We start from the raw sequence: 15,114 nt of genomic DNA on the forward strand, positions 1-15,114 counted from the left end.
ATTCTATGCAGTTATAAGTTTCCTTTCTAGTACATAGTCATGAAGTTGTGAATTTTTAAAGTAGTTTAAAATATTTCAATTTGTTGATAGTGTAACACGTGGAAAACCAGTGAACATGGCGGTAAATATTTATTATAAATTAATATTGTATTTATTATTTAATTTCATTTTAATATACTATATTTGATAAATAAATTCATATTAATATGCTTTATCTTGTTTTTGCCGCATAACCTTTCTAATAGTAAATTTATTTTTTATTTATAAATCTTCCCATTAAAACTATAAAGAATATTTTTGTTTATCTTATTATTTATTTTAATATATTGTATTAATATCAGATATATAATAATATAAAATATTCTTATATTTCATTTTGAGTGAAATTTAAGATAAATAGGTTGGCATAGCAACTGTTGTTTGATCAGTATTTGCTTTTGTAGTATTATTTATATTACATATTATAAAATATTATAATGTATTGACATAATTATTTTTTTATTTTAGGCTGTTGGAGCTGCAAAAGTTCAAGAAGTTCGTGAAATCACAAGGATAGAAAGAATTGGAGCTCATTCTCATATTAGAGGTTTAGGCTTGGATGATAGCTTGGAGCCTCGTCATGTAATATATTATATTTTTAAGTATTATTTTAATATTTATTTTTATTAAACTATATATTGCTTAGGTATCTCAAGGAATGGTTGGTCAGCTTATGGCTCGTAGAGCAGCAGGAGTTGTTCTTGAAATGATTAAAGATGGTAAAATAGCAGGTAGAGCTATATTATTGGCAGGTCAACCTGGTACTGGAAAAACTGCAATTGCTATGGGAATGGCACAAGCTTTAGGAATGGATACTCCATTTACTTCAATGGCAGGTTCTGAAATATATTCTTTAGAAATGAGTAAAACTGAAGCTCTGACTCAAGCTATTAGAAAATCTATTGGTGTTAGAATTAAAGAGGAAACAGAAATTATTGAAGGTGAAGTTGTTGAAATTCAAGTAGACAGACCTGCTACAGGTGTAGGGGCTAAAGTTGGTAAACTGACATTAAAAACAACAGAGATGGAAACAATTTACGATTTAGGAAATAAAATGATTGATAGTTTAATGAAAGAAAAAGTTAGTAAGAATAAAGATTAATGTTAATGTTTTTTTATTTTTAATATTTTAATATTTTTTGGAATTTTTAAAATGATTTGTTATTTAAGGTACAAGCTGGAGATGTGATCACAATTGATAAAGCTACAGGAAAAATAAATAGATTGGGAAGATCATTCACTAGAGCTCGTGATTATGATGCAACTGGTTCTCAAACTCGTTTTGTACAATGTCCTGAGGGTGAATTACAAAAACGCAAGGAAGTTGTACATACAGTAACTTTACATGAAGTTGATGTTATAAATAGTAGAACCCATGGATTTTTGGCATTGTTTTCTGGCGACACAGGAGAAATTAAATCAGAAGTACGAGAGCAAATAAATGCTAAAGTTGCCGAATGGCGTGAGGAAGGAAAAGCTGAAATTGTTCCAGGTGTTTTATTCATCGACGAAGTTCATATGCTTGATATTGAATGTTTCTCATTTCTCAATCGAGCACTTGAAAATGAAATGGCACCAGTCGTTATTATGGCGACAAATAGAGGTTTTTATATACGGTTTTGTATATATACTACTTTTAAATAATGTAAAATTAATTGGCAAACTCTTCTCTTATAGGCATTACTAGAATCAGAGGAACAAATTACAAAAGTCCACATGGTATTCCAATAGATTTATTGGATCGTATGATTATTGTTCCAACAAGTCCTTATCAAGAGAAAGAATTGAAAGAAATTTTAAAAATAAGATGTGAAGAAGAAGATTGTGAAATGGCAGATGATGCTTTAACAGTTCTTACTAGAATTGCATTGGAAACATCATTAAGATATGCGATTCAATTGATTACGACTGCTTCTCTCGTTAGTCGACGAAGAAAAAGTACAGAAGTGAGTATACTTATTTCTATGTGTATTTTTGTATTATTAATAAGAATGTAATTAAATAATATATAATTTCAGGTCAATATTGATGATGTGAAGCGTGTTTATTCACTGTTTCTTGATGAAAATAGATCCACTCAGTTCTTAAAAGAATATCAAGATGATTTTATGTTTAATGAAATACGTAAGTAAATTTGAAAAAAAATGGTAACGTTGTGCTCGATTATAACGTTTCATATATATTTATTTTTATTTCAGCGGAAGAACCAATGGAAATATCGTAACAATAGGTAAATGAATAGAAATTTTGAATGTTCAATAAAAGTTTATAATTTTTTACTTATTAATTACTTATTAATCATAATTAATCATATTTCCTTGAAATATTAAATGTAGGTAAATATAGTATACATAAGCATAATATTAAAAACGATGCATTATATTTCTTATTAAATACAAAAACTTAACAAATTCTGTTTTTAGTTAGTACAATTTGGCTTTTTAGTATTTGATTTTTGTTTCACTTATTAAAATTAATATAAATTTATACTGAAAAAATTATTAACATTAATTATCGAGGTAAATTAATTTTTGGTGTGAAAACTTATTACTGCATAATGCAATTTTAAGATCTGTCGTACACACACTCGCACGCACACATATATAAAATAAATTCGAAATTTATTTGAAATTTTTGCACAATTAATGTAGATTATTATGTAATAATGAATTATATTATTACGATTTACCATCGTAAAATCACATAATAACTTTCATAGCTTTATGTTTTTTTGTCTTGGCTCTTCTTGACTGTAACAAATAATATTTATTGTTTTCTTCATTGGCCATATTGTGTGCAAATATAAATATATATATATATATATATATATTTATAATTTTTTATATATTTAACTTACTTGTTATTAGTTTAACTCCATCTTCAGGTTTGGAGGATGATTGTGCTTTTTTATTTTTTGATACAAATCCGAAACCATATTCCATTTTATAAACGGGAAGAGGAATCACTGTAGATGAAACTGGTATCATCACTGGAATCGATAAAATGTCATAATTTTTTTCGTCATTTCAAATTTTTGATGATTCATAATATAATTAAATATTTTTGGAGTATGTATTCAAAAAAATTAAAATATCGTACAATAATATTATTCAATCATCTCAATATAAGTCTCAAAATGTCTCTTACGTGATAATATAAAAGTACAAAAATAGAAAATAATTATAGAACATATAAACATTCACCCGCAATATATTATTAATGAAAATCTCTTATCAATTTAATTTTATAATAATTTATAATTAATTATTGATTCATTGAATATCTATCAAAATATATAGAGCGATATTTTATTTATTCGTTTAAAAAATTAATATCAATCAAATTAAAATCAAATCGTCAAGATAATAAGCTAATGTGAAATAAACTATTCATTATTTCACTATCAAGATCTTTATATTGTGTCTATTTGTTCTCTCGTCATTGTAAAATCATAATTAAATAGCAACTTTGAAATTAAAATAAATTTTCATTCAAAGTGATAGAAGTAATGAATATTATATATGTATATAAAAAAACTTCAAAGTTCTATTATTTATTTTTCTTATGTTACTTTTTTTTTTTAATAAATTAGATTAGTAATTTTTTAAATAAAATTCGTATGAACTTTCTGAAATAAAACATAATATAACATTTTGATTTGGTAAATCAAAAAATGCTAGATAATATATTCTAATTAAAAAAAGCAATATAATGGATAAAATTTTTAATTTATCGATTTATTTATCAAAATTAGATATATTTTATTATAAATTGCAATGAAAATGATTTAATTTTAATATCTTTTAATAATGTTTCTTTGCAAATAAAATTGGGCTTATTTATAAAATGATCTAATGAATATCATTAAAGAAAATCTACGAAATAATAATCTACGAAAATAAATATAAAAACGCGTATTCATCAGCAAAATATTCACAAATATTTTTCAAACATTTATTCGTTGTATGTTATTTGTTATTCATAAAAATATCTACACTGCCGATAAACATAGCTTGTGAACTGCCTACAAACAATAATGTAAATTCAACCTAAAAAGTGCAATTAGTTATTCAGACAATCCTAAGTAAGTACTAGCGGTTAAAAGCTATTTCAGTTTCTTAGTAGACTTTTAATTATATATTAATCATTGACTCGCAACTTTATATTAATAGTGATTGAACTCTTCGGTGCTATTAAGAAGCCGATAACTCGATATCACTAATAATCTAATAAACTCGATGTTACTAATGGCCTGATAACTAAATTTTCTTAACGATTTAATAACTCAATGGAACCTTTGCTTTCTATTTCACCCAAATATTAATCTCTGATTAGATATTTCTATATCTATATATAAATATTGTATATTCTATCTTTCGAAACTAAAAAACAAATTGTTATTTGCAATAAAGAATAAATAAAGATTAAAATCTTTTTAGAAAATAATAATAATAAAAAAAATAACAAAAGAAATTTTAATTCAATAATTATGTGTATATATTACTTTCTTTTAGAAAAGCAATTTCTCTAGCAATCCTAGTATCGACATTGAGTATCAATATGGATGGGAAATATAGTGATGAATCTATTTAAATATAATTCAAAGATACATAATAGAATCGACTCGTCATTTATTAGTTTTATAGTGTCATCGAAGAAATGGTGTATGATTCAATTAAATTTAAATAGGATATACTTTATTGCTTCATTGCTCGCTTATTTCATATTTATACATATAAGAATATACATATTTAAATATTTTATTTATACATATAATATTTTTTTCATGTTTTATCGTATATTATCGTACGATGTATATTATTTATTCATCAGTCATATTTATTCATTTACATTATTTATTTATTTCTTAATCATATTTGCATATGTTGTTGTTATTGTATATAACAATATATAAAAGATATTGCAATAACTTCTTTTCTTGCAAAATTTGTTTTTCGATTTCTAAAAACCAAAATAAAACATAAAAATTGATTTTCATAAACATCAATTGAAATTTATTAGTTATTATCTATTAGTTTCATAAGCAACTTAAATTTTAAATAAAATAAAACGAAAACTATTCATTCTATCTTCTAATGTAAATTTAAACTTGTTTATAATTTTATTAACTTGAATATTTAATTATTTAATTAATTATTATTAACTTGAATATTTAATTATTTATTTAATTAATTATTTAATAAAGAAACCTCAATTATGTTTATAATCGATTTCTAAAGCTGTGTATATTAATGTACATATATAGTATAAATACTATAAATATCTTATTTCCATTATTTAATTTTATAATTTATTTCCATTATTTCTTTGTTCTATTCTTTCTCTTTCTGCTTTCACTTCATTAACTATCATTTTTTTTCATTTTTCATTAACTACCACTTTTTATATTTGTCAAAATAAAATTAGGTTAGAATTTTGTGTGTTTATTTATATTTTTGTAACTGATCAATAAATATTACATTACATTATTAGATATTATTCAATATAATAATATATATGTAAATCCATCTTCAATGAATTTCTCTCTCTTTCAAATTATGCAGAAAATCAAATCACAAGACACATGTTTATCCGCTCTAAGAATCGTATTGAAAATAAGATCTACTCGGATCTCGTAGCCTTGCTATAATCGAAGCCCACGTTGTGCGTCGAGTGACGTCATTGTTCCGTTATTCCCACCTGTCAAATGTCGCCTTAAGAAAATTCAGATTTCAAGACATCCTTTATTTGGCAAACCATGGCCATGATTCGCGACTTCTCAATTTTATTCTTGTCACCATTCTTCCAATCGCACATGTAGACATTTCAGGATAAAAATTATAATTTTAATTATAACCAATGAATTAATCAATTTTCGATGCGAAACTAATACTATTTTAATTAATGCTACTGAAAAAAAATACAAGAATATATCGACTGATATATACAAAAATATACAGTTTCGTTAAAAAAAAAAAGGATTACTTTGATATTTTTTAAAATAAATTTTTTACCAATTATTATAATTCTTTGTCAATTGAATATTGAATAACTTTTGTTCGAAATGATTTATTAATTTAATCTTTATTAATTTAATGAAATTGTTTAAAAAAAATCATTAAAAATGAATAATTGTATTGCGATTATAATATAATCTATTGCTAGAAATATAAGGAGCAAAATGAAACGAAATAGGAATAAAATTTTTTGCTATTCGTAACTTGTATTCATAACAGCAAAAAAATTTTTGATTAAATTTTTTAAGATGCTAGAAGTAATTTAAACAATAGAAATTATTTTTATTGATTTTATAAATTTTTGTTTATTAATTTTATTTTTATTTTCAATATTTTTTATCTTAATGTAATGAACAATTTTGAAGAAATTGACATTAAATTTGGAATAAATTTAATTAAACATTAATTATCATTTTGTAAATATTTTTAATTTCGTTATAAGTCTAAAAAATTCCAATTTCTATAAAAATCTATAACATATTAAAATTTCAAATTAAGAAAATTGTTTGATATATAATATAATTCCTACTCGAAAGCTTATAAAATTTTATCGATAAAATACAACAAATATTCAAAAATTAATTTTACAGGAACTATTCTTTTTTATTAAAGAAAGATTCAAAAAATTGAAAGAAATTTTTTTTTAAATTTTTAAAAAATAAAAATTTTTTTCATTCAAATTTTAATTTTTTTATTCTAATACCATTATTCTTCTATTTAATGTTACCATCTATTTGTTCTGACTAACGAAAAAAATTCTATACGAATTAGTCATCACGATAGATTACAAGTTACGCCTGTTTGTCAAGATTCGCATAAACGTTTACAGATAAAGCGGAAAACGTACGAAGAGGAAAAAAAGGAGAAGAAAAAGATTTATCGGTACGAAAAGGGAGGTCAAGGCGCATCTCAGTATCTATGTAGCGTAGCAACAATTAAGGTGAAAGCTTTTCTGCGGCCAGATGCTCGCGTGCGACCAAGACCTCGATCTCTGTCGAGATCGGAAAAAGAGAAACCGAAACTTTCGATTTTTTTTTAAGAAGCATCTTATTCGACTCGTTATCTCTCGCTTTCTGAGATTCACTCAGGCAAGAAGCACTTTTATGGAATGAAAGTCTCATTACGAAATCGGTAAAACTCTTGACAAAAAGTTTTTAATCAAACGAAATATGAAATTCATTAAAAATATTTTTAAAATGTGTAAAATTATATAGATACAAAACATATAAGAATGCTGAATTAATATGATATAAAGAAAAAATAATTTAAAATTATTATTATTATATGTAGTATATATGTAATATATTATAAAAGATGTTATTAAATTCGTGAAACATCTTTGAGTCAATTCTAGAAACTAAAACGAACATGAAAATTGATATACAAAATATATAAAATATATAGATCAAAGCTTATTTATTAAATTATAAGCAATTTAAGTTTGCTTTAGATGGAGAGATGGAAATAGAACGAAGTGATGGTGCGATTAGAAAATTCTTTCATTAAAGAAAAACTAATTTCACAAAAATTATCTTTCTTACATTAAATTTAAAATGAGTAAAAATAAGAAACAAATCTACTAGTAGAAAAATTTATTATTATTATACTTTATTTACTAATTTTTAAAAAATTATTGTGAAATTTTTATTTTTTTGTTTCGCCTTCAACATTCAAAATTGAACATTTTTCCACGTTATAAAAAAACTATCACATCTAAAAAATATCACAACAATATAATACAATATAATATAATATTAGACTTCTTCCAAAGTGAATGTCAATCATAAACAACAACACAGGATACAATTGTTCGAATTTCAATTTCGAATTAAAAATACTAATACATTACAATTGCTTACCTGGTTCGAACACATTGTCTTGATTCCTTTTATAGATGGTCGGTTTTGCGTATGAAATAGCAATGGTTACAAGAAGACAAGCCAGAAAAAAGATGGAAAGTCGCAACATGGTCCGCGGAAGGATGGATCGTGTTTCCGGTAAAGAGCGCGGCCCGATCGAAGAGAACAAAGTCTCGTCGCTTGTCTTAGCGATGTTTGGACCGGCACTACGCTGAGCAAAGACTAAAGAGGTGAAAACACTTGCCACGAGTGGGGAAAGCCGCGAATAAACAACAGAATTGCCGTTCTCTTACAACTCGATTGCTTTGGATTCCTATTGCACCAGAGTTCCGTGATTCGGTCAAACGGAAATGCAGATTTTCATTTTAAAATTGAGGGATTTGATCCAAGAGAGCGCTACATAATTAAGGGATATTTATTAAGGCTCTTGTGAAGATTTTGTTAATTGTAAATGAGATAGAAAAAAATGTTTGTATTAACTTTTATGATACATATATTAAATTCCATATATTCCATAATATGCATATTATTTTTGTTACTGAAAATCATCTGAATATTGTGTTGTTTTTTTATGTTATCGTTTTCACTAGAAAAATATTAGCAATTTGATTAAAATAATTTTATAATTATAAAATAAGAAAAATGAAAATTTTATTTTTCATATTTATTTATTATTTTATTTTTGAATATATAGTTTTGAAATGTATGAATATATGTTTGCAAATAAATCTTAAAAATTTATTGAAGAATAAACTATTTTTACTATTTATTATTTATTTAGATTTATTATTTTCATTTATTTATCAAATTTTTAATTGTTTTAAATTATAATAGAAAATAAATAATATAAAATAATCGATATTCATTATATACAAAAAATACATTCATCTATGCATATAATAATCAAGAAGTGCATACATAAATAAAAAACAAATATACTTAAACTTAGCTAAAAAAAATTTTAGTAGATAAAAACGTTTCAAAAAATTATTTAATCACAAAAAATATTTTTATATTTTCATAATTTTTGTTAATTAAATAAAAAATACTTAAATACAAATCAAATAAAGAATTTTAAAATAATTCGTCCATCAAATAATATTAATTATAATAAAATTATATAACTAATTATATAACTATAAAGAATAAAATAAAAATTATACTTAAATGAGAATTTCATTTGCTAGCGCTCAATTTTGCACTGAATAATATTTAATGACAATATAATGCAAGGATACATAAAAAAAATATGTAACCAATTAGATAGGATGGATGGATAAATGACAAACATCGGCAATGATTAATTCGAATCCTTGACGCACCTTTGCAATTCTTTCCTGATCGCCTTCCTTTTCTCTCTTTTATTCTTAGCTATCTTGTCATCTTTTCTTCACCATTTCTTCCATCGTGATCATGAGTGTACTAATTCATCCTTTTTCTGTGAAAATAAACTACGATGAATATTTTATGTTATTTTTTGCCAAATATCCATAAGAAATATTATGTAGGAAATTCTATGTAAATATTTGTATATGTAGTTTTCTGTCTCTTTCTTTCAGTTTGAAAAAAGTACGTTCTACAGCTGACATTTAGAAAGAAATATGTGAGGTTATGAGGTTATGAATATATATTGTAAATAAATATTGAAATAAAAAAAGATAATCTAATATTAATGATATTTTATATATTTTATATATTAGATAGATAGTATAAGTAGTAATGTAATAAGTACTCACGAAAGTATTTGATTTATTTTTTAATGAAATATTAATGAATAATATTTTATTTTTAATGAAACTTTGTATGTGAATAAAGCATGATGAATGGGGCAATTTCTTTTTCTTCTTAAAATATTATAGTTAATATAAACGAGTCTAAAAATTTGTTTCAATTATTTAGATTTATATAATGAAAAACAAAAACCATTTCGTTCTTTATCATTCATACAATTTTATAAAATTAAAATTAAAGTGAATTCAAAACATAGATCAATATTTTTTTTTATAAAAACTAAATTAAATTTAAAAAAATGAAAGTATTTAAATCTCTTTTAATATCATATTATAATTCTTCATATTGAATAACTTTTGTTAATCAAATTTTCTTATATTTCAAAAAACAACAAAAATATTCAAATAATAATTTTTATTGGATCACCTTTTACCATTATAAAACCAAAAAACTCGATATTCATAAAACTAGTGAAAAAAATACAAAGTTGACCGACGAGGCATTTTGCACATTTAACCCAACATTTCTTCCCAACATTTTTTTTTCTATTTAGTTTGTGATCGCGTAACTGCATCTCGGTTGCGCAACGCGAATACTTGACCACATCGCGTGAAAATACCAACTAGAAAAATCCGAGATTCCGCGGGAAAGAGCATTATCGAAGGAAATGAACGAGAAAGAAAACAAAAGGACGATGGACATTGTAACGTTAATTATAATAGATTGGTTCGGTAGTCGAAACACTCGTGACAGCAGTGCAGTGAACTGTCGAAACAATGAGAATTAGGTTAAAAAGTGAAAGGATCCAGAGATTGGAGGTGGAACGACCATGGCTTTTATTTGGATCGCTATATGTTATTCACTCTATTCACATGGCGGCGCCACTAGTGGTTGGTAATGTTTGGCTGTGAAAGATTGAAATTTTACAATTATATATATTTAAAGAACATTAATTATCAAAGTTTTAATTGTTTAAATAATCTATTATTTGAATACAGAATATATAGAATGAATTAAAGTATATATATATGGCATATATATATAAAGTATTAAGATATTTATAAATGATTTTTGAAGGAAAATTTTTTAATTTGATAGAAACCTAAAATATAAAAGTGATATGGAAAAATATCAATTAAGAAAACATAAAATGATAATTCTAGTTCTATTTCTTTCTTTATTTAATGCTTATAATTTAAGTCGATATTTTTATATATCAATTTTTTGTGCTTTTGTTCAATGTTTAAAATCGATCTTTCAAAGATCAATTATAAATAAATTTTCTTGTATAATAATATTTTTATTCTGAGATATTTTAATTAAACATATTTGAAATAAAAAGTATTAAAAATTATTAATGAAATAATTTTCTTATAGTAATATAATACATGAAATTTTATTTCACGGTCATTGTGATAAATAAGTAGTAATTATTTACTTAAAATACAATATTGATATAATATGAAATTATTGATTGAAATAATAGATTTTCAGAAATGATTACTTGATTTAATATTTTATAACCGAAACTTTGATTATTTTAATAATGATGATGTAATACATTACAAAATATAAATGGATATAACAAATATTTTTTATAAACATTATATTTATAGGATGATTTTTGTAGTACTAATTTTTATGTAGTAAAAAACAAAAAATTTGTAAAAAGTAAAAACAAAAATTATATTATAAATTTACGGCAAATAACTATAAAATTAATATTGAAATTTATAACATCAATAAAAGAGATGTGTAATATCTCTTATATAAATAAAAATTTTTCGATTAAATTTATATTGTAGAGCTAAAATATTACTATAAGAAAAATCAATACTGTAAACATAATACAATTTAATATTAATATAGAAGATAAAGTTTGTTCTCTATTATTATGCATAGCTAAAGAAATTTCTTTTTTCTCTTTAGAATCAATGGCTGATCAAATATATTCTATGTTTACTGATGCATAATGACAACCATTTATTATCAATATTTTTTTTAGCGATTTTTCATTCAAATTATTTGCCACGCCCACAACTTCACAAGCACTTCATTTGAAAGTATAAAAAAATTTGTGACAAACAATACTAAAAAATAATGCTATTAGGCGGTGATTCTATATTTTATTTCACATAACTTTCAAGTAATTTATCATATATATGTACAAAGCTGAATTATCGTGCTTTTGATATTATTCTTGTTGAAAATTTGACAATCTTAAAAATTCATAACAATTTTAGATAGTGTTGAAACATTGAAATCTATATTAAATATACTTTCAGTAATAATCGATATAATAAAATATATGTCATATTTTTTGTTTATTTAATTGTTGCAAAATTACTTACTTAAAACGAGAATTCAGAATTTTTAATATATTATCTTTAGAAATTTAAAATATAATAGAACACCATTTTATTTATAAGAAATATTATTTTTTTATTTCCCAGAGCAATAAAGAAAATAAAATTAAAAAAGAAGCTATCAATAACTTTCATAACACCTAACCTCTTCAGATATGTTCTTGACCATGCAATATTATATTCATTATATTAATCTAGTTTTATTTGAATTCAATTTTCAATTAATTTGATTAGTCTGAATAACATAAATAATAAATTTATATTGATAGAAAATGACTTAAATAAAATTTAAGTAAGTAAAATTTGATTAATCTGAACAATCCTTAAGATTAAATTGAACATGATGGCAAAAAACTTAGAGTGACAAATTGGCCAGAATATTTGGTGTAGAATATGGAGAGTGAAGACATGTACAGTGACACATCCGGGTCTTGCTATGTATAATCTATTTGCTTCGTGGTGGCAGGTTGTTCTTGTGTCGGTCGAAATACACGAGCCGAAATTATTCCTCCGGTCTTATAGAGGTGATGCCAGCGGCGTATCAGAAGAGTGCGCGTGACAGGGACGTCAGGAACGAGCAGGCAAATGGTCTGTGAAATCGTGACGTCATGCCCTTTTTTAAACAGCTCAAAATAGAAAAAATAATATACGGCTTTTCGATCGAACTATCACTTTTTCACGATCAATTTGTTACGTGACACATGAATTTCTGATTTTCATTTCAAACACTGATTTTCATTTTTGCTATTTCATTTTGAATAATTTCTTTTAAAAAATTATATTTTTGGCCAAAGTTAGATCTCTTCTTTTAATAATTCCTTTAATAAAAATTCTGATTTACTTTCTTAAATGGTGATGATTTAAAAATAATAATGGTGAAGATTTAAAAATAAAAAAGAAAAATATTTGCATAAAAATATTCTCTTAATTGTGTTAAATAAGATTAATTTGAAAGGATTTGTTTTTAAGGATTTATTTTTATACTATATAAAATAATAAATATTAAATATTTAATTGATTTTACAAATATGAAATAAATAAATATATATTTATTATATATTAATTATATATTCATAATTTTTATAAAATTTATTTTATATTAATATATATTTTTGTATTTGTCTTCGATCTTCCATGAACATATTAATATCTTATGTATATACATAAATATATCTTGCTATGCTAAACTACAATAGCTTATGAAAATATACAATAGCTTCAAATATTATTTTGCAGAGAAATTTATCATCCAACTTAAAAATCTTGTTTTTAAAGAAAATGTATGTATATAAATATAACATAATGCATTATACATGGAGCAATTTTTTTATCCATAAAAAATTTTTTTAATTAGAAATTAAAAAAATTAATTCTCAATTAATTACTATCGAAAAATTTGAAAACAGTAAGAAATTTTAAATAAAAACATCAAAAAATCAGATATTATCACATATTAAAAATATAACTATTGAAATAAAGAAATTTCAAATAAATAATAACTCAAAATCAAATTTTTATTTCATCAATAAAAAAATAATAAAACAAAATCCATTTATCACAAAGTTAAATATAAAAGAAAAAAAAAGAAAAAAATTAAAAAATTCTTATTATTGAAAAAATTATTGAAAAACAATTAAAACATTAAATATTTCTTAAATGAACTGTTTATTACTAGTAGAATAGAAACATTATATTAGCAACATATCCAACAACTTCTCAGAAAATAGAATGCGTTGTATCAACAGAGAATATGGATCGTCGTTATACCAACCCTCGATGAAGAAAAAGGAGACATTACGATGGATAGTGACAGAGTCACGTATAATATAATTCCAACAAACATATATAGTATGGTTCCACAAATAAATGTTCCATTCGTTTGGTTAGTCTTTATCTACATCCCTCGAATCTTCGCTTTTCTCTATTAAAGGGAAGCGAGGGGATTGAGTGGGATCGAGACGAATGATTCATTCGGTAAGTACATTAACTTACGATGTGATGCACGCGTTATGCCTGAATGTGCACGTGGAAATCACTAGACAAAGAGTCTTTTATATAAAAAAAAAAGATATTAAAGTTAAATTCTAATTATAAATAACCAATTGATACACGTTACATCTCGTTTCTCCATTTCAAGTAAGAAACTTTATTAATTTACTTATTTCCAATTATATCAAAGTAAAACTAATTTTATTGTTTATTATTTATATAAAAGAAACTCAATAAATTATATATAATTGCAAAGAAAGAATAAATTAAATTTCTAATGTTATTGTCATATTTATGAATAGAATGATCGTGTGATAGTCATATAATAACAAACAGAATGTATCTAAGTTCACTTTCTCTTTGTTGTATGACTGTCAACTCTGAAAGTCAAAATTAAAAATTCTTAGAATTTAAATGAGAAAAAATAAAATTAGTATAAAAAGATTGTGATATTTATATTATTTAAATTAATTTATTAAAATTAATATTATATTTAATACTATAATTATTATAATTATTATGGATAAAAAAACAATAATTTTAAAATTAATATTGATATTACATATTTTATTCTTTCATTTCATGCAATATCAGGTATCAATAAAGCAATCGATCGTAAAGAAGCTATAATAGCAATTTGAAACGAGATTTATTTTTATTTTTACGATTTTAAAAGCAATCGTATATTTTATCGCGTTCTTTCAGTATACAATACGCAAACAGGATACGGAAGTGAAAACAACATAGATAAAAGTTCAATAACAGATATTTTTATCCAAAATAATTCCAAAACGATCGAATGCCATTTTTGAATATGCAATTTATTCACAAAACAATTTATAAAAGGAAATCTATTAGATGGAAAAAATATTATAAAAATACCATATACGACAATGTTCTCATAACCAGTTCATAATCAGATTTATCAGAGAATATACAATATTCTACAAATATTTTAAGAATTGGTGGTTATTTTCTTGATTTTGTTCGTTTCTGAAAAATTGAAAAATATTTTTTGCAACAAGAACAATAATAAAGTTATAATATATAAAAATGTTGATTTATTTATTAAATTATTAAATATATATTATTTAATATTATTAAATAAACAAT

The 15,114-nt window shown here is 23.5% G+C and overlaps 2 protein-coding genes across 6 annotated transcripts in view; one reads left to right on the top strand and one right to left on the bottom strand.

The window, feature by feature from the left end:
• Positions 1 to 15,114, top strand: part of rept (RuvB-like helicase 2 rept) — a 25,339-nt gene continuing 10,225 nt past the window's right edge. Inside the window, exons 1-9 of one of the 5 annotated variants that reach the window (XR_015294757.1) lie at positions 1 to 121; positions 508 to 621; positions 686 to 1,120; positions 1,210 to 1,642; positions 1,717 to 1,985; positions 2,058 to 2,163; positions 2,238 to 2,269; positions 6,886 to 7,187; positions 7,951 to 8,433. Coding sequence is in view for 3 of the 5 variants with exons in the window: in XM_086916082.1 (XP_086772208.1) it covers positions 116 to 121; positions 508 to 621; positions 686 to 1,120; positions 1,210 to 1,642; positions 1,717 to 1,985; positions 2,058 to 2,163; positions 2,238 to 2,263 (1,389 nt within the window). In the remaining 2 variants the exon portion in view is untranslated. Of the gene's footprint in view, positions 122 to 507; positions 622 to 685; positions 1,121 to 1,209; positions 1,643 to 1,716; positions 1,986 to 2,057; positions 2,164 to 2,237; positions 2,270 to 4,553; positions 6,066 to 6,885; positions 7,188 to 7,950; positions 8,434 to 15,114 lie in introns of those variants that run through there. The other 4 variants (XR_015294758.1, XM_086916082.1, XM_086916083.1 and 1 more) reach the window with 4 other exon arrangements.
• On the bottom strand, positions 2,398 to 8,202 carry LOC100868639 (uncharacterized). Its single transcript, XM_012495441.3, has 3 exons — positions 7,916 to 8,202; positions 2,897 to 3,028; positions 2,398 to 2,789 (listed from the first exon to the last, which is right to left on the bottom strand). Exons 1-3 carry the CDS (start codon positions 8,022 to 8,024, stop codon positions 2,761 to 2,763), a joined length of 270 nt encoding a protein of 89 aa, XP_012350895.1. The 5' UTR covers positions 8,025 to 8,202; the 3' UTR covers positions 2,398 to 2,760.

The sequence above is a fragment of the Apis florea genome, unplaced genomic scaffold (genome assembly GCF_048593485.1).
Source record: "Apis florea isolate Af1SG1 unplaced genomic scaffold, ASM4859348v1 contig_37_pilon, whole genome shotgun sequence".
In the NCBI taxonomy this organism is placed as follows: domain Eukaryota; kingdom Metazoa; phylum Arthropoda; class Insecta; order Hymenoptera; family Apidae; genus Apis; species Apis florea.